At 59.9% G+C, this 18372-nt stretch overlaps 8 protein-coding genes across 8 annotated transcripts; 5 read left to right on the top strand and 3 right to left on the bottom strand.

Annotated features, from left to right (window-relative positions):
- Positions 1 to 213: 213 nt before the first annotated feature.
- Positions 214 to 2404, top strand: ACO1O0_008612 (uncharacterized protein; the record flags this gene model as incomplete). Its single annotated transcript, XM_083197976.1, has 8 exons — positions 214 to 276; positions 338 to 720; positions 773 to 1191; positions 1241 to 1340; positions 1392 to 1680; positions 1728 to 1834; positions 1894 to 2138; positions 2190 to 2404. 8 exons carry the CDS (start codon positions 214 to 216, stop codon positions 2402 to 2404), a joined length of 1821 nt encoding a protein of 606 aa, XP_083045711.1.
- A 750-nt stretch (positions 2405 to 3154) lies between these two features.
- ACO1O0_008613 (D-mandelate dehydrogenase-like dehydrogenase) lies at positions 3155 to 4443 on the top strand (the record flags this gene model as incomplete). Its single annotated transcript, XM_083197977.1, has 2 exons — positions 3155 to 3632; positions 3704 to 4443. 2 exons carry the CDS (start codon positions 3155 to 3157, stop codon positions 4441 to 4443), a joined length of 1218 nt encoding a protein of 405 aa, XP_083045712.1.
- A 256-nt stretch (positions 4444 to 4699) lies between these two features.
- On the bottom strand, positions 4700 to 6403 carry ACO1O0_008614 (histone acetylation protein-domain-containing protein; the record flags this gene model as incomplete). The annotated part of the gene is made up of 1 exon (XM_083197978.1): positions 4700 to 6403. The coding sequence occupies one exon, from the start codon at positions 6401 to 6403 to the stop codon at positions 4700 to 4702; it is 1704 nt and encodes a 567-aa protein (XP_083045713.1).
- Positions 6404 to 6859: 456 nt separating this feature from the next.
- Positions 6860 to 7816, top strand: ACO1O0_008615 (mitochondrial 54S ribosomal mL57 domain-containing protein; the record flags this gene model as incomplete). Its single annotated transcript, XM_083197979.1, has 3 exons — positions 6860 to 7274; positions 7348 to 7583; positions 7670 to 7816. The coding sequence occupies 3 exons, from the start codon at positions 6860 to 6862 to the stop codon at positions 7814 to 7816; spliced, it is 798 nt and encodes a 265-aa protein (XP_083045714.1).
- A 2500-nt stretch (positions 7817 to 10316) lies between these two features.
- On the top strand, positions 10317 to 11055 carry ACO1O0_008616 (class I glutamine amidotransferase-like protein; the record flags this gene model as incomplete). Its single annotated transcript, XM_083197980.1, has 2 exons — positions 10317 to 10394; positions 10447 to 11055. 2 exons carry the CDS (start codon positions 10317 to 10319, stop codon positions 11053 to 11055), a joined length of 687 nt encoding a protein of 228 aa, XP_083045715.1.
- A 114-nt stretch (positions 11056 to 11169) lies between these two features.
- On the bottom strand, positions 11170 to 12352 carry ACO1O0_008617 (NAD(P)-dependent alcohol dehydrogenase; the record flags this gene model as incomplete). The annotated part of the gene is made up of 2 exons (XM_083197981.1): positions 11170 to 11899; positions 11997 to 12352. 2 exons carry the CDS (start codon positions 12350 to 12352, stop codon positions 11170 to 11172), a joined length of 1086 nt encoding a protein of 361 aa, XP_083045716.1.
- Positions 12353 to 13927: 1575 nt separating this feature from the next.
- Positions 13928 to 15283, top strand: ACO1O0_008618 (uncharacterized protein; the record flags this gene model as incomplete). The annotated part of the gene is made up of 1 exon (XM_083197982.1): positions 13928 to 15283. One exon carries the CDS (start codon positions 13928 to 13930, stop codon positions 15281 to 15283), a length of 1356 nt encoding a protein of 451 aa, XP_083045717.1.
- Positions 15284 to 16059: 776 nt separating this feature from the next.
- Positions 16060 to 17713, bottom strand: OPI1 (transcription factor Opi1-domain-containing protein; the record flags this gene model as incomplete). Its single annotated transcript, XM_083197983.1, has 2 exons — positions 16060 to 17378; positions 17452 to 17713. 2 exons carry the CDS (start codon positions 17711 to 17713, stop codon positions 16060 to 16062), a joined length of 1581 nt encoding a protein of 526 aa, XP_083045718.1.
- Positions 17714 to 18372: the final 659 nt, after the last annotated feature.

The following is an 18372-nucleotide window of genomic DNA, read 5'->3' on the forward strand; positions in this document are numbered from 1 at the left end:
GAGATCCAGGGATCTTCACCGAGGTACGTACCTATAACTAGGCACCTTCCCGACGTGCCGTGTCTTGGAGGATCATGGATCGTCACGCGCGTCGCCCGTGTCTCCTTTCAGCTTTCTTTTCACCTATTTCAATTGCCTTCTCCCACCATGTTTTTTTTATTCATGATTGCCTGAGCCATTTTCATTCCAAGACCCCGGCTTTTTGCTGTCGAGATGGTGTCACTCACGACCTGCATGGTTGCAGGCATCCACTATCTCATTCACCCCCAGAAGCTGGTATGGATATTGTCCCAGCATGTATGCGTAGTTGAAAACCCCCGCTGAACACTACATACAGGGCACCATTACGGCGACTATCAACCCAGACTCTATCCTGCCGGTCACGCTCTTGACCACCGATGAGATCTTTGGCGGCCGTCTGGAGCAGCTCTTGGACGAGTTCGACCGAGTTGACGATGTCTTCGTCCCTGACTTTGGTGGCGTCTTGGTTGAAAAGGCACCTGGAAATGAGACCAATTCAACATACGTACGGGTAGATGTGGGCCGGGATGTCCATCACCTTGAGGTCCCAGTGGGAACACGGGAACAGCTGTATGAGCTGCCGTCGGGACCGTACATCTTGCATGGTCCCAACGTGTACCAAGCATGGCGCCTCTACGAAGACTCGTATGAGGCATTTGACTTTGGCGTCATTCCAGAGAACGTTACTCGCATTGACAGGTATGAGTGTCTCTTCATCCCAGGAACTCGGGGGTCACTAAAGCAAGGTCAGGTTCCGAGCCCTCAACGCCCTGTCTCCTGGGGGTGTATTTAAGTCTATCCCTGTCCCATCTCGCCTCTACTACCCGAACCCGTCCACCGAGAAGCCTCTAGCTGGCGTCCGCTTCTCCATCAGCGACGCAATGTCACTCAAGGGGGCTCGGACCACCTTGTCCAGTCGAGCTTGGGCGTCCCTGTATCCGTCAGCTGCGGACAAGACCGCTCGCTACGCCCAGAAGCTGATGGATCTCGGGGCTGTGATTGTTGGCAAGACGAAAGTCTCACAGTTTGCCTCTGGCGAGCAATGGGTTGACGTCCAGGGCCCATGGAACCCCCGTGCCGACCAGTATCAGGATCCATCTGGTAGTTCTGCCGGGGCTGGTGTGGCCCTGGCAGGATACGAATGGCTGGAGTATGCAGTCGGCGAGGACGGTATGCCCCGAGTTCTTATCTTGTGCTTGGGCTAGGCTAATGTGACCAGCAATTGACGGATTGCGGAGTCCGGCGGCACACAACGGAGTGTACTCGCTACGATCTTCGTTCTCGAACGACTCCCTAGATGGAGTTCGTGTCAGCTCATCGTAAGTACCTATTGTAGGCTCTGTGGCACCTGTAAAACTTACCCATCCCAGGAGATTTGACAGCATAGGCCTTGCGGCCCGCAGTCTCGAAGAATTGTTGGACACTGCGACTGCTATTCTCGATGCGCCTGCTTCCCCTACACTGCCCAGGAAAATTGTCTACCTCGATAATTTTGCGGCCGAGCTTCCCAAGCAACAACTCGACCTCATGCACAATTTTGTTGGAAGCCTTGAGCAATACCTCGGTGTCAAGGCGCAGCGTTTGAGCCTAGGGGACATCTGGGACGCTAAACCTCCGAGTGATGCTGGAGGCCAAACTCTGCAGAGCTTCATGAAAGATGTAATGACCCTTCTTGAGGTAATCTTCTGTTTTGCTGACGAGTCAAGGCCCCCTTTCGATCATTCTGCTATGATTACGCTCACGAATACCAAGATTTTCGAGCCAAGTACCACCAGCGATTCGACCGGGAGCCTTACGTTGAAGCGACTCCAAGGTACCGATGGTTTGTGCTCCTATACCTCCCCGCCATTGTTATGACTGACGAGTTTGTAGGGGCATTGGAGGAGGTGTGGCCGAGGAAGAATACAAGTCGGATTTGGAACGTATCCAGGTCTTTCAGTCGTGGTTCAACGATAATGTCGTCCCTACTGACTCTAGTACCGTGGTCATCTTTCCTTCTGGTTTTGTGGAACCTGATTATCGCCATAACAAGCCTAGCAAAATGCCTGACCCGATTGAAGGCGTCACCTCTGCGATGCTTGCTCCCATACTCGGCGCTCCCGAGCTAGTCGTTCCGTGTAAGTGGAACACTGTTATAGCAATTGATATTTCTCGCTGACTGGGAGCAGTTGCCCATATCCCGTACGAGTCAAAGGTCAGTTGGAGGACGGAATACCTCCCCGTCAGTGGATCTGTTCTTGGTGCCCCTGGCAGTGACACTGCACTCATCGACTTGGTGAAGAAAGCTTTCGAAAAGGCCGGACGGAGGGCCAAGATCAACACTGGGCGGTTTGCATTCCCGGTGGAGAAGAATGCCCGGAGCGGTAATGCCGAGCTGCGATAATTAGGGCTCCATGTCTATCATTACAGGCCAGTATTATTACCGACCATCCGTTTGGATCAAATAAGATACAGGCAAGCTACATGTAGCATTGTGAAATCAATTGGGCCCACACAGCTTACCTGGCGCCTTTCCGTCCCTGAGACTTGTACGGCCTTGAGCTGAGGACATGCAACCGTGGAAAAGCAATCGGTCTTTATTGGCGACTGTGATTGACTGATTCTCGCTGCACTGAAGATGCGACGACGAGCTCAGTACCCGCTGCGAACAGCATTATACTACTACTACCTGGCTGGCCCGACGGTGGTTGTCGCTTATTATAGCTGGTTCGGCTGTGGCTGAACTGCATAATATATTAATGCTGCAGGCCTTATCTCTGCCTTCCTGTATCGGATCTCGCTGGCCAGTCTGACAGTCGTACGAACAGCATGACACATATACTGGCCCCAACAGCTCCATGTTACAGGGTTGCATGCTTGGGCACCCACGGCGCCTAGTGAGATATTGCAGTATCGTGAAGAGGCTCGCCACGCCACCCGATATGGAGCTGTACGAATCAAGCGCAGAGACCCTGCGATTTCAGCTGAGGATGGGTACAAGCACCTTGCAAGCTACATAGCACCAGGAACCTCAAGCTCTCGACCACAAAACACAATCCAGCACTTGGTCTCACGCCCTCTTCACACTGCGAGCACTGTGGGAACTTTGCAGGGCCCCTACTCCTCCCCATCGGCTGCATCTGCTGCCGTCGCCATGGCTGAGCCCGTAAATACGCCGGTGCCGGCGTCGACCCCTCGTTCGGGATCGCCAGCCCCTCCCATGCCCAACATGCCCACCCCCAACGCGCCCATCGTCCCCATCATCACATCTCACCGCAGCGTGCCGCTCTCGCCGCTCTCACCTTCGAGGCCGGTCGGGAACCGCAGGCCTCGCGTGCTGCACATCGGTGACCCCGTGCGCTACAACCCGGACACGTACATCTCCTTCTGCGGCCAGTGTGACATCATCCGCCCGTCGGCGGCTGAGCGGGAGCGCCCCGAGTTCATCAGGGCCCTGAGGGAGCAGAGATGGGGGGATTTCCACGCCATATTCCGGCCCTTCTGGGGCACGGGCGGTGAGATGGGCAAATGGGACAGCGAGCTCATTGACCTGCTCCCCCCGAGCGTAAGGATCTTTGCCAGCGCCGGCGCTGGCTTCGACTGGGCCGACACGAGGCTGCTGGGCGAGCGAGGTAACCCCCTCCCCCTCCCTCATCACCGGTGTTATGCCACTCATGCCAAGATACTGACAAACTCCCCCAAGGCATCATCTACTGCAACTCGGGCCTGGCCTGCGCCGACGCCGTCGCCGACTTTGCCGTCGCCATGATCATATCCACCTTCCGCGTGCTCCCCTGGTGCATGACCTCGGCCGTCTCCCCCCACCCAGACGACTTTGCCATCTGCCACCGCGACGCCACCGCCGTCTCGCACAACCTCCGCGGCCACGTCCTGGGCCTCGTCGGCCTCGGCAACATCGGCCACCAGATCGCCTCGCGCTGCCACCACGGCTTCGGCATGCCCATCCACTACTACGACGTCGCCCCCGTGGCCCCGGCCGTCACATCCGCTCTCGGAGGCGCCATGGCCCACCCGTCCCTCGAGAGCCTCCTCCGCTCCGCCGACTGCGTCGTCCTGTGCGCCCCGGCGGCCCCCCCGGGTACGGGGCCCCTCCTCGGCGCCGCGCAGCTGTCCTGGATGCGGCCCGGCGGCCGCCTCGTCAACGTCGCGCGGGGCAGCCTCGTCGACGACGACGCCGTGGCGGACGCCCTGGACGCGGGGCGGCTGTCGTCGGTGGCGCTGGACGTGCACCCGGACGAGCCGCGCGTGAGCGGGCGGCTCAAGGCGCACGCCGTGGCCGGGAGGGCCATGCTGACGTGCCACAACGCGGGCGGGACGGTCGAGACGCACAAGGGGTTCGAGGAGCTGAGCATGCGCAACATCATGGCCGTGCTGGCGGGTGGGGAGCCGATCACGCCGGTGAATCTGCAGTACTTGAAGTGAGGTACCTGAGGTGAAGGGAGGGGAAGAGGGCATGTGCTTCCCATCCATGATGAGGGCGCTGTGGCTTGGTATCAGATAATAAAAATCGAATTGGGATCAAAGACCCGTCACTTGCTGAGGCGTGTGATCCAATGGTTAGCCTAGGTATAAATAACTCCATGCCAGTCTCCAGGGACCCGATTTACCCATCTCCCAAAGCCCTTGAGACCCAAAACGCCGCGCTCTATAAAAACCACCTGGACACTCCTATTTTCCATCAGGACTTATCCTTCTTCCTCACCAATCCTCCGCCGAGGGCATTGACCTCGGGTTTCGGGGCGGCCTCCTCGTCCGCCTTGGGCTTCTTCCTGACAAGTCCTGCACCGAGGACCTTGACCTCGCCCGCCGCGGCCCCAGACGAGTCGGTGCGCTTCCTCTTAACCAGGCCCGTCAGGTTATTCACCTGCGGGCCCTTCTCCGCATCGGACTGCTGCTGCTGCACCGCCGTACCCTGGGCAGGGGTGGGGACCTCCCTTGTCCCCTCCACGGCGTAGCCCCAGGGGCTGCCCATGCCAACCTCGCCCACCCAGCGGCGCGTGCTACCCGCAGCCTTGTCCAGGGTGGCAAAGTCGAGGTGGAGCAGCAGCTCGACGATGCGCTTGTAGTCCGTGTCGCTGACGATGCGCTCGCCGCGGCCCGCCGGGTCCCAGGAGTAGTACGCCGTCGAGACGGGGCGGTCGAGGAGGTAGTTGCGCTGGGCCGTCTTGACCCTGGGCTGGCGGGGGATGATGATGCCGCGGAGCTTCTGCTTCTGCTTCTTCTTCTTTTCGTCTTCATTTCCCTTTTGGGTGTCCGGGTCGGTCAGTGTGGAGTCCTTCTTGGATGGGAAGAGCTTGCGGGGCGTGGTGGTGGGCGTGATATTGGAGATGGTGCGCTGCTTCTTGGGCGTCTCTGGCACGGCGGATGGCCGCTCCTTGGACGACGCATCCGGTGCGGGAAGAGGCGCCTTCTTCGCAGAGTCCGCTGCGCTCTCATCGTCAAACACCACCCATATGAACCCCGTCAACCTCCCGCTGGAGCACTCCTGCCGGAACGCCATCATCTCCCAGAACGTCTCCAGCGTCCGCACGCTCTTCCAGCCCCCCGTCGTGCGGAAGTGGCCCGTCTGGGACGCCTCCTCGTCCAGCTCGTCGCGGAACCGCGACTTGGGGTCGTCCGGGTAGCGGGGGATCAGGCACCGCGGCGGCACCCAGTCGAACTCGCGGGTGTAGTGCGATATGCGCTCGAGGGGGTGATCCGCCGTCCACCGGCCGGAGGCCCCCGCGCCCCGCGGCACAAACGCCCGCGTCTCGTACGCGTCCAGGCCCGGCACGACGAGGTAGCCCCCCACACCCGGCTGCAGCAGGAGGGGGTCCAGCACGCGGCACCACCACTTGACAAGCCCCCTGTCGTCGAGGACGTGCTTCCCACCGTGCTTGACGCTGTTGGGGAAGAGGTACTGCGCCTGGGCGCGGGCGAACAGGCTGACGACGAGCTGGACGTCGCTGCGGCGGCGCGTGTCGACGAGGAAACGGATGAAGGCGGCGCAGACCTCACGGATGGGGCTGGGAGTGCCGTCGGGGAGGTTGAGCAGGTGCAGGTAGCCGGTGGAGTCGGCCTTGGAGACGAAGATGGTGGTGGCGCGGGCGGTGGTGAAGATGAAGATCTCGACGCCCAGGATGAAGACTTGCTTGTTGTTGATGTGTTCGTTGCTGTTGTCGGCGTTGGAGGGTGAGGCGGAGGAGGAGGGCTGGTCGATGGAGACGGCGAGGAAGTGCTTCTCGCAGTAGGTACGGTCGGGGCGCTCGTTGGGAGGAGGGGAGCAGAGGGCGTCGCACTTGGTGGGCGGCGTGGAGAGGTGGTAGACGTTGAAGTGCTGGCCCTTGGGGAGGACGGCGGCCAGGCGCGAGCGCAGGCCATCGTGAGGCTCGTTGGAGGCCATGGTGGGAGTTGAAGGGCGTTGAAGGGAGCTGACTGCGAGTTCAAGCTTGTGGGGAACCACGTAGCAGGGGCATCTCCCTCGTTTTTGCTGGTCCGGCCGATGAACCTTTTGGGTACAACTGACTCTTCTCAACCTGTTGATAGTAATTGGGGGGCCCCAGCCTTGAAATAGATGACAGGTGGTGGTTGTCGCCCTCGACAAGGCTCCCGGGGACGCGTTCAAGACCTTTTGTTCAAGGGTCGCTCTGGCGCCAAGGAACAACGCTGGAGCTGGTGGGTGGGTGGGTCTCCCGCCGCGTCCCCTGCCGCGCTGCACGTGACCTCGAGAAAATGTTCGCGATCTTCCCATATGGTCAATTGCAAGTTGCAAGCCTCGCTCGCCCATCGCGAGAACAGACCCCATCCCTCTCCCCCGACCACAACGCCGCAAAACCACACACACACACACACACACACAATGGCGATGCAGCCCTGCCGCACAGCCCTGGCGCGCACCAGCCGGCAGGCCCTGCGCCTACCGGGCCTGCGCGCATGCTACGCCACCGACACAACCACGACCACGCCCCCGGCCGCGACGACGCCCACGCCCGAGTCGTTCAAGGTCTCCGAGTCGCAGACCGGCGAGCCCGCGCCGCGCTGGAGCCAGACGCCCGCGGCCATGAAGGCTCCCATCCAGATGCAAAGGTCCAAGAAGCCGCACAACGCGGTCTGGTCCGTCAACAGCAGCCCCGAGGAGCTGGACGACATGTACAACCGGCTGCTGGGCCAGGGGGGCAGCAAGATGCTGCCGGAGGAGCTCAAGTGGCTGGCCGTCACGCACAAGAGCTTCGACGGCGGTCGGAGAGGCTTCAATGACCGCCTGGCGCTGATGGGTATGTTCCCGGGGGAAACTCGCAGAGGAGGCAAAAAGAGCTGTGGTGGCTAACCGTTGGGGAAAAAATACAGGTCGCATGGCGCTGATCATGGAGACGACAAAATTCGTCGTCAACCAGGCGCCCATGGAAGGCGCTCGGGTCGAGGACGAGTTCAGCGCGCAGAGGCAGCCGTTTGAGCACGAGCAGCTGCTCCCCGTGGATAACCTGTCGGTCGAGAACCCGCGGGCCGTGTCCAGCAAGGACAAGCTGTACTCTCTGGCGGCCGAGGTGGGGATGCTCAAGGTGCTGCGGTGGAAGCCCCGGTTGGTATGTCTATCTGCAACCCCTACTATGAACTACCTGTGTGTGTGTGTGTGTGGGTGAACGGTGGTGCTAACTGGATGAATTTACAGCCCCACAAGCTGGAGTCCTCTGGCGTGGAGACGGTACTTAACGGCGCGGTCCTGGCTATCATTGGGGCCATTACTCTGCAGCACGGATCGGCGGTTGCGTCCAAGGTGGTGAGGGAGAGGATATTGCCCCAGCTGCAGAAGCTCTGAGCGCGGGAGGAGGGGGAGAAGGGGTTGTAACCATACATGTACTATTTTATACCTCGGGACGAGGAGGCCTTTTGAATCTGTATAAATTTGCATACGAACGAATGGGTTGTATTATTGCTTGAATGCGAGCTAGCTACCTAACATGGCGGGACTCGTCGTGGGGATCGAGCTCGACCTGGGGCCCGGGGCCGAGGTTCTCGGTGGCCATCGTTCTCTTGTCTTGTTGGCCTGCAGAGAGAGTGGCATAGGGAATGTTGTCAAGGGGAGAGCGTCTGCCACTGTTTCGAAAGCGTACCTAGAGCTTTATATACATGGCAGCTGAGAATTGGACCATCTCTATGCTCTATGGCAATCTCATGGTCCAAGCTTTCCCAATCTTAGCAACTAGGAGGAGATACCTTGCTAAACTGTACGACATAGCTGTCGAGTACTGTTACCTTGGGCCATGGGGTGATGTAGGAGGTTCCTTTCAATCACCCAGGAAACACAAAATAATTATAAGCTATCCTTTGGACATATCTGGAATTCACTCAGATCTACGGGATCCATCTTTGGTGCAGCAAGCCACGTGGAAGCCACCGTTGCAATCCGAGTTACGTGGTGCGCCATTGACGGCATCAGCCTATAGGTTTCCTTATTGGCAATGTGACCTGTGGATGAAAACAAAGGCACACGAGTCTATGCAAAATATCGTTGATGAGCATTTATTTATTTATGTCAATGGTTATATGGAATTCTCACCCTATTGTGGCCTTAATTAGCCACTGGCGGCACGCACCTGATTCATGTTACTAGTAGGGAGTTTTGATGTAGGTGGACGATGGGGTCACCATCTACAAGTAATACTAATAGGTAGACGCTTACGTACCTACGTAGCATAAATTAGAACCCCAAGGACTTGGGCTGAATGACCTCTGAAAGTTCCATCTTGGTCAAGGAACTCGGCGCCGTGGACCGAGAAATACGACGTACGGTTACGCCCTACTGGGCTTTGCCGGATGGTGAACCGAAGCCAGCTGATCCGCCACAAACATTGCCCGCCCCAGCCGTTATTTTATCCTGTCATTTACATGAAACCGTAATAGTACAGAGCTTCCAGTGTTGTAGACAATGATTTTCATCATAATGATGCCCTATCCCCAAATAGTACATATACGGCCTATACGAGTCAGCCTTTCCCCGGCCTTTTATGCCTGACCTGACTGTCGATCCTACCCAGTCCGGTGACTACATATTACGAAGTTGGAGTAGAAACAAGCTGCTAGAAAAGTATAAATACACGGCAGGAGATCCCTATGACTGTTGGTTTGATACCACAGATCAACTGCAAGCAAATCCCCATTGCTCTCATCTCTATCACAACATGAAGCTCACCCTCCTTGTCCTCTCGTTGGCCTCGGCCGTCTTCTTCCAGGGGGCGACCGCAGCGTGCAGCACCAGTTCCTGCGTCAAGTCGGTAAGTGGGGAGGGGAGTCTTGATACTTGAAGCAATCCGGCGGTGCTTACCGTGAAAAAGTGCAAGCAGGAATGGGGCAGCGGGGCGTCGGGGTACTGCGACAGCGGGTGAGTACCACTACTGTCCTAGGTAGCCTGTTTGCGTTGTGTGCTTTTGCTGATGCATGGTACAGCAAGTGTAAATGCATCTACCCAGTCTAAGGGCTATGAGAAATGGAACCGGGGGGAGGAAAGACCTGGATATTATGGTCTGGATATGATCTCCTGATCGTGTCTGGGCCGCCGAGGGTCCGGAGTGTCGGAGAGCCGGAGGGTCCCGGTGCCAAAGGATCCACACCCCCGACGACCCGGGCCGGATAACTGGGGACTGGGAATTACGAATTCCTCCGAGGAGCCTAATTTCTTACTTGGATTATTAAAAAGAAAGTTTTTTTCCCCATCCCGCACGGGAAAGTTCTGACACATGCAGGAAGCCGGAAATGGGCAAACATGTGTAATACTGCCCCTAGACTCCGACCCCTTCCATGCCATTGTCAGCCAGGGAAAAGTCGGAGAGCAGTCTTGCCACGGCTCAACTCCCGTCCGTGCTTACCATTTCCTTTATTAATACTACTCGTACACACCATCTAGTGGCGGACAGCGGCTCGATGAATTGCTCCCTTTCCCTATTCCGCAACTCCGTTTTCAGGCACTCGGCTCCGCAACTCCGGAATGGCCCCACAATTCGGCGACGGGCAGATCCGGCTGGAAGTGGTGGGTTCTGGGCAAAAGACGCGTTTGGTCAATCTGATGAAAAGTGCCGTAGCGCTTGACGTCAATGCCGAAGGGCTGAGGTGCCACACAGAGCTCCGGGGGCTGCTTAGTTCTGATGGAAGCTTCCCCCGCCTTGGGGGCGATAATAAGGCTTGGAATGTATATAAAAGAGGCTTCCCGGTGACATCAACTCAGCTGGCACTCGACGCTGTCATCATCATCATCTCAATTGACATATCCTCACCACATACACAGACTCACAGCAATCTCAGTCTCGATTCAAGCAGAAACAATGGCGCCCAAGATCCTCATCGTCCTCACGTCGGCCGACAAGATCGAGTCCATCAACCGGCCCACGGGATGGTTCCTGGTATGTTTGTCACGGAAATACACCCACAACCAAAGCTGACATCCTCCCCCAGCCCGAGCTCGCCCACCCGTACGACGTGCTCGCGCCCAAGGCCGAGCTCGTCATCGCTTCCCCCAAGGGCGGCGTGGCCCCGCTGGACCCAGGCTCGGTGGAGATGTCCAAGAACGACGAGTCGTCGGTCAACTTCCTCAACACCAAGAAGGCCGTGTGGGAGAACACCAGGCCCATCAAGGAATTCCTGGGCCGCGCGGGCGAGTTCGACGCCGTCTTCTACCCGGGCGGCCACGGCCCCATGTTCGACCTGGCCACGGACGCGCAGTCCATCCAGCTGATCCAGGAGTTCTACGCCGCGGGCAAGCTGGTGAGCGCCGTGTGCCATGGGCCCATCGTGCTGGGGAGGGTGACTCTCCCCGACGGCACGCCCCTCGTGAAGAGCAAGACGGTGACGGGCTTCACCAACGAAGAGGAGGACCAGATGCAGCTGAGCAGCGCGATGCCGTTCCTGCTCGAGGACGTGCTGATCAAGGCGGGGGCCAACTTTGTCAAGGCGGATGAGCCGTGGGGGGTCAAGGTGGTGACGGACGGGAAGCTGATTACGGGCCAGAACCCGGCGTCGGCCAAGGGCGTGGCCGAGGCCATTGCCAAGGCGCTGGGTATTTAACTGTGAATGTGAATGCTACTGATATTGGTCTGACTGCATCTATCTGACTGCATCTGACCGCATCTGACCGCATCTGACCGCATCTGACTGCATATGGCTGCATCTGTATTCACCTCACCCTCTGCCAAACGCCTCGTCGTAGCCCGTCATGGCGAGCCGGTAGCGCACCTTGTTCGCCCTCACCCTCTCCACGGCCTCCCTGCACCCATCCTCGCCCATCTTCAGCACCTCCACCCACGGCTTGACCCCCTTCTCGGCCGCCAGCCGCAGCATCGCCTCCATCTCCTGGTGGTTCCCCAGGTGGCTCCCCGTCAGCCTCGCCCTCGTCCATATGAAATCCCCCGCCGACATCCGGGCCAGGTCCTCATCCGGCACCCCCAGCATGTGGAAGTCCCCCCCCGGCCGCATCAGCTTCATGCACTTCCCCATGTCCAGCTTGTGCGCCATGTCGCTGCAGCACAGGATCATGTCGAACCTGGACCTCCACTCGTCCTCCCACCCATCCTCCTCGCTCGTGACGATGACCCCCCCGGCCCCCAGGGCCAGGCAGTCGTCCACCTTGCTTCGTGACGTTGTCAGCGCGTACGTCTCGGCCCCCAGCGCCCGGCTGAACTGCAGCGCCAGGTGTCCCAGCCCGCCGATGCCCATCACGCCGACCGTCCTGCCCGGGCCGATGCCCGCGCACGAGAGGGGCGCGTACGTCGTGATGCCCGCGCACAGCAGGGGCGCTGCCACGGCCGGCTCGAGGCCCTCGGGCATGCGGAACGTGAAGTACTCGTGCGCGCGGACGTGGCTCGCGAAGCCGCCGTGCGAGCGGCTGCCGTCCCGGTACCGGTCGTTATACCTGGAGTGATGTGATGACATGTCAAAAATGCTGCTGCTAAGTACTGTACTACTGCCTTATAGACCCTCCCCTGGGAGAGAGGAAGCGGAACACACACGTGTCGATCAGCTCAGCGCAGTAGTTCTCCTGCCCGTCCCTGCACAGGTCGCACTCGAGGCACGCCCAGACCTGCCCGCCGACGCCGACGCGGTCTCCCCGGGAGATGCCCCGGACGTGGGAGCCCACGCGGACGGCTCGGCCGACAATCTCGTGGCCGACGCACAGGGGGCCTTGGTAGGGGCCCCAGCCGCCCGTCACGGTGTGCACGTCGGAGCCGCACACGCCGCAGGCCTCGACCTCGACGTCGATGTCGTGGTCGCCGAAGGGTTTGGGCGTCAGCTCGGCGCGCTGGAACTGGTTCCACGTCTGGGGGCTGTCGACGCAGAAGCCGGTGAAGGTGTCGGGGTAGCCCATGGTGTGAGGTTGTTGGGATATGCAGACAAGGGTTGTTGGTGGAGAGAGAATGATAGGAACGGCTAGTTGCTCATATCTATATACTTGCCCACGTCTGTATAGCATCGCTCAAGTCTCAGCTAGGGTTAATGGTAACGTCTCCATCATGGCCCGTCTGTGTCAGAATGGCTACGTTGATGAGCAGCGGGTGTCTTGTCCATACGCAAAGAGGCTTCTTCTCCGATGTGACTTGCGATAGAGATGTCCCTCTGATGCGACCTATGATGGAAAGGCCCTTCTATGGCGTGATTTGTGATACGCTTGGAGCCCAGAGGCTCTTCCCACCTTTGGCATGAACAACGCAGGAACCGTCGGTCCCGAGTTGTCTCGGTGTCACGGTCTGCCTCATCCTAGGCGGTGATGTGACTGCGGAATCGCTCAACGCTGGTCGTCAAACCGCCTGCAACCTTGACGCCAGGTAGCTTTGGTGGATGGAGGGTGGCAGGATGGTACCTAGTAGTAGCAGTTTTCCCTCTACCGAGGTTCTACGTAGCGCGGGCCAACAAGCCCAGCTTGCACCTAGCAGGTCTCACAAGCGCCGACTGGGCCTGGTATATACAACGGGGAGTCTCTCTCACCCAGATGAGTCCATCACGAGCGTAATCCTGTGACGTGGGGAGAGCCAGCAAGCGGGCTTCCTCCTCGATGCTGATCTCCGATAAGGGCGCCCCATAAGCCAAGACCATTGGAACGCCTTGGCAGGTGGTATCTGGGCGGGAGCTGGGCGGTGGCTGACGGCACTCGTACATGGTAGCAAGTCGGTTAATAAGAACAAAACCTAAGATGACAGCCGGCGTGGGGTATTATGATCCATTTCGCGCGGCAAACTGCCGTGTGAAACGCGCGTCGCATCTGGTGGCGTCTGTTCTGTGCAGGGAACTTCTGATCTGCGTCTTGTCGGGACTCGAGAGATTTTAGCTTGACTTTAAGCTTACATCCTTGCTTGTGACCTGGCTGCGTCTCGACTGCCGGCCAGCCCGGGACTGCCGGACGAGCTGCCGCTGGCCTGGAAACACGAAACAAGCCAGAACGAGCTGGAATGAAATCGGACTTGGGTGTAACAGGGCATATCCCATTCTTCCCCTACACAAGCAACGGCTTCTACCCCGCCTGGCAGCCCGCTTGGCGCCTCCGCGACGCCGTTATCGTGTCTCCGCTCGCACCTCCGGCCCCCCGGAAGTCTCTTGCCTAATTGGGCAGGTGGCCCAGGACTCCAGCCAACTGCACATCAAATCAGACCAAACATCCGCCATGCTGCCCATTCAACTGCCGGAGAGCGACGCTTCAAGAAAGTGTGATATGGCCACACTTCCACAGCTACGGATGGATATTCGGCTGTATTCCTGGTAGTAGCAGGTACGCAGCTACTGCATCGGGTGTGGGAAGCTCTATCAAGTACATCCCCAGTACCAGTACTGGGACACCTCCGCCGGTGACTCGAGCAGTGGCATAAAACCCGCCGCCCCCGTCGCCTCCAGTCTTGCAGAGCTCAGCCCCAGGCCATCCTCCATTACCATCATTAAGTTATTCCACACCATGAAGTCCACCATCACCGCCCTCGCCGCCCTCGCCGGCTCCGCCGCTGCCTGGTCCGGCCATATGCGCAAGGAGGATCTCCCCGAGCTCAACGCGGCCAACCGCATGAGCACCCTCCGCCAGATCAAGCTCTCCCAGCGCGACGCCGCCCGCGCCGCGGGTCTCTACGACGCCGGGCGCTACCAGTCCGCGGCGGGCACGCCCTGCAGCAGCAACGGCACCGCGGGGGAGTACAGCTGCCGCAGCGTCGACCTGGCCGCCCACCTGACCCACGAGGACATGGGCAGCTCTGAGCGCGAGGGCAACGACATCTGGGGCTGGAACTCGGACGACGGCCGCGAGTTCGCCCTGGTCGGCCAGACGGACGGCACGGCCTTTGTCGAGGTCCTGGACGGGTCGCTGGCCTACCTGGGACGGCTGCCCACCCAGACCGCCAGCTCCACCTGGCGCGACATCAAGGTCATTGCCGGCCACGCCTACATCGGCTCCGAGGCCAGCGGCCACGGAATCCAGGTGTTCGACCTGAGCAGGCTGCTGGACGTGGACCCGTCCTCGCCCGTCGAGTTCAGCGTGGACGGCGACCTGGCCGCCCTGTTCGACGGCGTGGGCAGCTCGCACAACGTCGTGGCCAACGCCGACAGCAGCACCCTGTACGTCGTGGGCGCGGCCGAGTGCTCGGGCGGGCTCGTCGTGGTGGACGTGTCGGACCCCACGGCGCCTGTGCAGGTCGGCTGCGGCGCCTCGGACGGCTACGTGCACGACGCGCAGTGCGTGGTGTACCCGCCGGCGGGCGTGGACGAGGCGTACCGCGGCAGGGAGGTGTGCTTCGCGTACAACGAGGACGCCTTCACCATCTACGACGTGAGCGACAGGGCGAGCCCCGTGGTCGTGTCGTCGACGCCCTACGACGGCGCCTCGTACACGCACCAGGGGTGGGTGGTCGACGCCGAGTTCCGCCACGTGCTGCTCGACGACGAGCTGGACGAGACGTACGGCAGCGACCAGAGGACCAGGACGTACGTCTTCGACATCTCGTCGCTCGAGGCCCCCGTCCACACGGGCACGTTCGTCGCCGCGCACAACTCCATCGACCACAACATGTACGTTGTCGACGGCCTCGCCTACCAGGCCAACTACGGCTCCGGGCTGCGCATCCTGGACGTCGCGGGAGTGGCCGAGGATCCCACGGGCGGAAACATCGAGGAGCTGGGCTACTTTGACTGCTACCCTGAGGACGATGCCGACCCCGCTGCCGAGTTTTATGGCTCCTGGAGCGTGTACCCTTACTTTGCCTCGGGGACGCTGATTGTCAACTGCATCGAGCGCGGCCTCTTTGCCGTCAAGTTCACGGGTTAACTTGGTAGTTAGTCGTGGTAGTTAGTACTGGTAGCCTGGACACTGCTCTTCATTAGCGAGTGAACCGAGGGGCTGCATACCACCATGATGCTGATTCATGAATGAGAGAGTCATTCTCATGAGAGCAGAACAATCAAGTCCATTGACTTTCTCAGAGTACATAGAAAAAAAACACCCCCGTGCTTTCAAGCAAGAAATCAAGCAGAACCTGGACACCTCGTCTCTGACTGGCGCCAAGTGTATATCCCATGAAAGACCCTCATACCAGCAAAGAACAACCACTAGCAAAGAAGAAACGCTAAAAGGAAACACGGCTGAGGAGCAATAAAAACAATAGCACCCAAGCAAAGAAAAGTATTCACAGCGTGAAAGAATGTTCTTTTCGCGTCCCCGTCTTCCTCCAATTTCATTCATCCAACCCAACCCAACCTCTTCTCTTACGTCTCTCGTGTAGCGAAAGGAATGCCCTGCCTTTCTCGGCTGGGACATGTGGTATCAATACTCAACTCCCCTCCCCCCGTCTCCCCTGAACCGCTTTGAATCTGCATCTGTCTCGACAGAGGACGACGAGAACCACCCGGGCGTTCGTCTTCAACAACTCCTGCTCCCTTCTAGTAGGCGCCCTCATCTGTCTTCGTTCTCTCTCGTTGACAGTGGTGCCGGTCCCGCCAGCTCTATCCGTTTTATTTTCGTTTTCGCTGTCGTTCTTTTCCCATCTGTCCCGTCTGTTTCTCTCGATCACCCGGCGCCCACTGCACACACCCCCTTCCCTTCCCCTAGTTCATCTTGACGTCTCCGTTGGGCTCCATCTGCGTGGGGAGCACGGGGCGGTTGTCGGCGTCCCTGCTGTCGCGCCTCTTCTTCTTGCCCATGCGCTCGCACCACTCCTCCGCGCTGACAATCGTCCCGTCCACGATGCCGCTGACCTGAGACACCATGTCGAGGCCCTCCTTGGCCAGCACCAGCACCTTCTGCGCGCCCTCGCGCACCGCCGAGTCACTGTCCTGCGCGCTGATCTGGCCCTCGTCGTTCTCCGTCATCGTCGCCAGCCGGAACCGGTGCGGCAGGCTCGTCAGGTGCCGCCGCACGAGGACCCTGGCGTTCTCGGGGAGCGCTCCGCCCGCGTACCGAGACACCATCGTGATGGCGTCCTGCAGTGTCTTGAGGACGTCGCTCTTGAGCGAGTTGATGCGCGACACGAGCTCCGCGCGCGACGGCTTGGGCTCCTGGTTGTCATTGTTCGGATCCACCAGCGCTTCTAGCGCGGCGGCGTCTCTCTCTGTGCTCTCCCACTGCGCCATGTCCTTGTCCTCCGGCCTCTCGTACTGCTCAAGGGTAGTCTTCAGGGTGCCAATCACGCCCCCGATGTGCTCGTTGGCCCAGCGCAGCCACCGCAGGCAGTACTTGAGGCTTCGCAGGCTCTCGTCGCTCATGGCAACACCAAGGCCCGAGGTCGACATGACGAGGCGGGACTGCCACGGGGCGTTGGCGCGGTTGGCCCGCGACTGGGCCTGGCTGTCCATGGACTCGCTGTAGGCCGGGGAGCGCATGTCGTCGTAGGCCGGAAGGGTGTCGACGGTGCTGGCAAAGGATGGCCTCCGCTCGCCCTTGGGGGTGGATGGGAATGAGTCTTCCAGGCTCCCAGCCTCGGCGGGGACCTGGGACAGAGCGACTAGGCCCTCTGCCTCGGCGCGCTTCTTGGTGATGGGCTCAGGCCCGGCGGGATCGACCTTGCGTCGCTTCTTGGAGCTCCCCGCCTCTAGGTCAGAACCGTGCCTCCGTCCGGCGCCCAGGAACCAGCGGACGCCGCCCTCCACGCCGGTGACGCGACCAACAGAGCCGACAGTGTTGGCGATGGGGGTCAGGTAGCCCTCGACGTACTCGGCGCCCGACTTGAAGCGTGGTGAAAAGTTCTTTGCGCCGCCGTAGGCCGACGTAGCGCCTGTGATGGTTGTCGCCAAGAGCGGATGCGACGTGGTGAGGAGGGAGAACAGCGGCTCCGCGTTCCGCGACGGCTTCGTCTTGGGAGGTTGGGCAGTCGGCGCGGGCGGGCTTGGAAGAACACCACTCGAGTTGGGTGGTGAGGAGACAAAGTCTAGGTTGCCAGAGGTCAGTGCCGGCTCGACTTGATCTATATACTACATTTGCGATCTACGGGGGCCACTCACCTGCACGAAGATCGCCGAGGGCTTCGGCTGCGAGCCAGACATCAGGGTCGTCGAGATTGACGCTTCCCGCGCGGCCATGGCTGCGGGAATCTGGCGACGCTGCGCTGGCGGCGCTGTTGCTGGCGGTATCAAGATCCATTGTGAGGGGACTGTCCGCCTTGTACTGCGCTGGGCGGCTAGGCGCGACGAACCCAGGATGCTGCATCAGAGGGTTCGAGGCAGGCCATTGGGACGCCGGGTGCTGGCCGACGACGCTGGCCATGTCGCTTCGGATAGGGAGGCTGTGACCGCCCGTGACACTGCTCAGCGGCGGGAGCATCCGTTCGTGATCATTGTTCGGTGATAATGGTGGGAGAGGGTTGGTGGTGGCGGAGGCGGCGGCGGCAGCGTCTTTAGCAGCCGGCGAGGTTACGGATGCGGAATAAGCAGGAGGAGAGACGGGAGGAGGATGACGATGGTGGTCCGCCTGCTGGGGGTTAGGACCCTGGTCGGCGGAAGGTAACATGGTCGTTCGCGAGGGATCTGTGCAGGTTGGGATGGGATGCGACTGGGCTGGGTGGAGGTGGTGGTGACGCTGGAGCGAGCATGTGATTGTGCCCACCGCCGCAGCTCAGCTTCCAGTGTGCTGGGCAGCCAAACCACCGGCGTTTTCGCTACCGTCGGCGATAAGAGTGGGCAGGGTTGTCTGTCTGGACGTCTGGAGGGCCAGACCCTGGCAGTGATTTGTGGTAAACTGCGATTGACCCGGCTGGAGCAGCCGGCGAGCCTTGCGGGCAGGCGATGGTCTGGCGACACGGATACGCAGCAGTTTAGTGGTGGTTGGAAGAGTCAAGTTGCTCAAGCAGCCAGCCTGAGGTCGTGGGGGAAGAGAGGGAGTGGAGGGTCATCAAACGGGCACTTGAATCAATTTGTTGGGCATCG

Source organism: Amphichorda felina, assembly GCF_050947745.1.
Source record: "Amphichorda felina strain 45539 chromosome Unknown scaffold_9, whole genome shotgun sequence".
In the NCBI taxonomy this organism is placed as follows: Eukaryota; Fungi; Ascomycota; class Sordariomycetes; order Hypocreales; family Bionectriaceae; genus Amphichorda; species Amphichorda felina.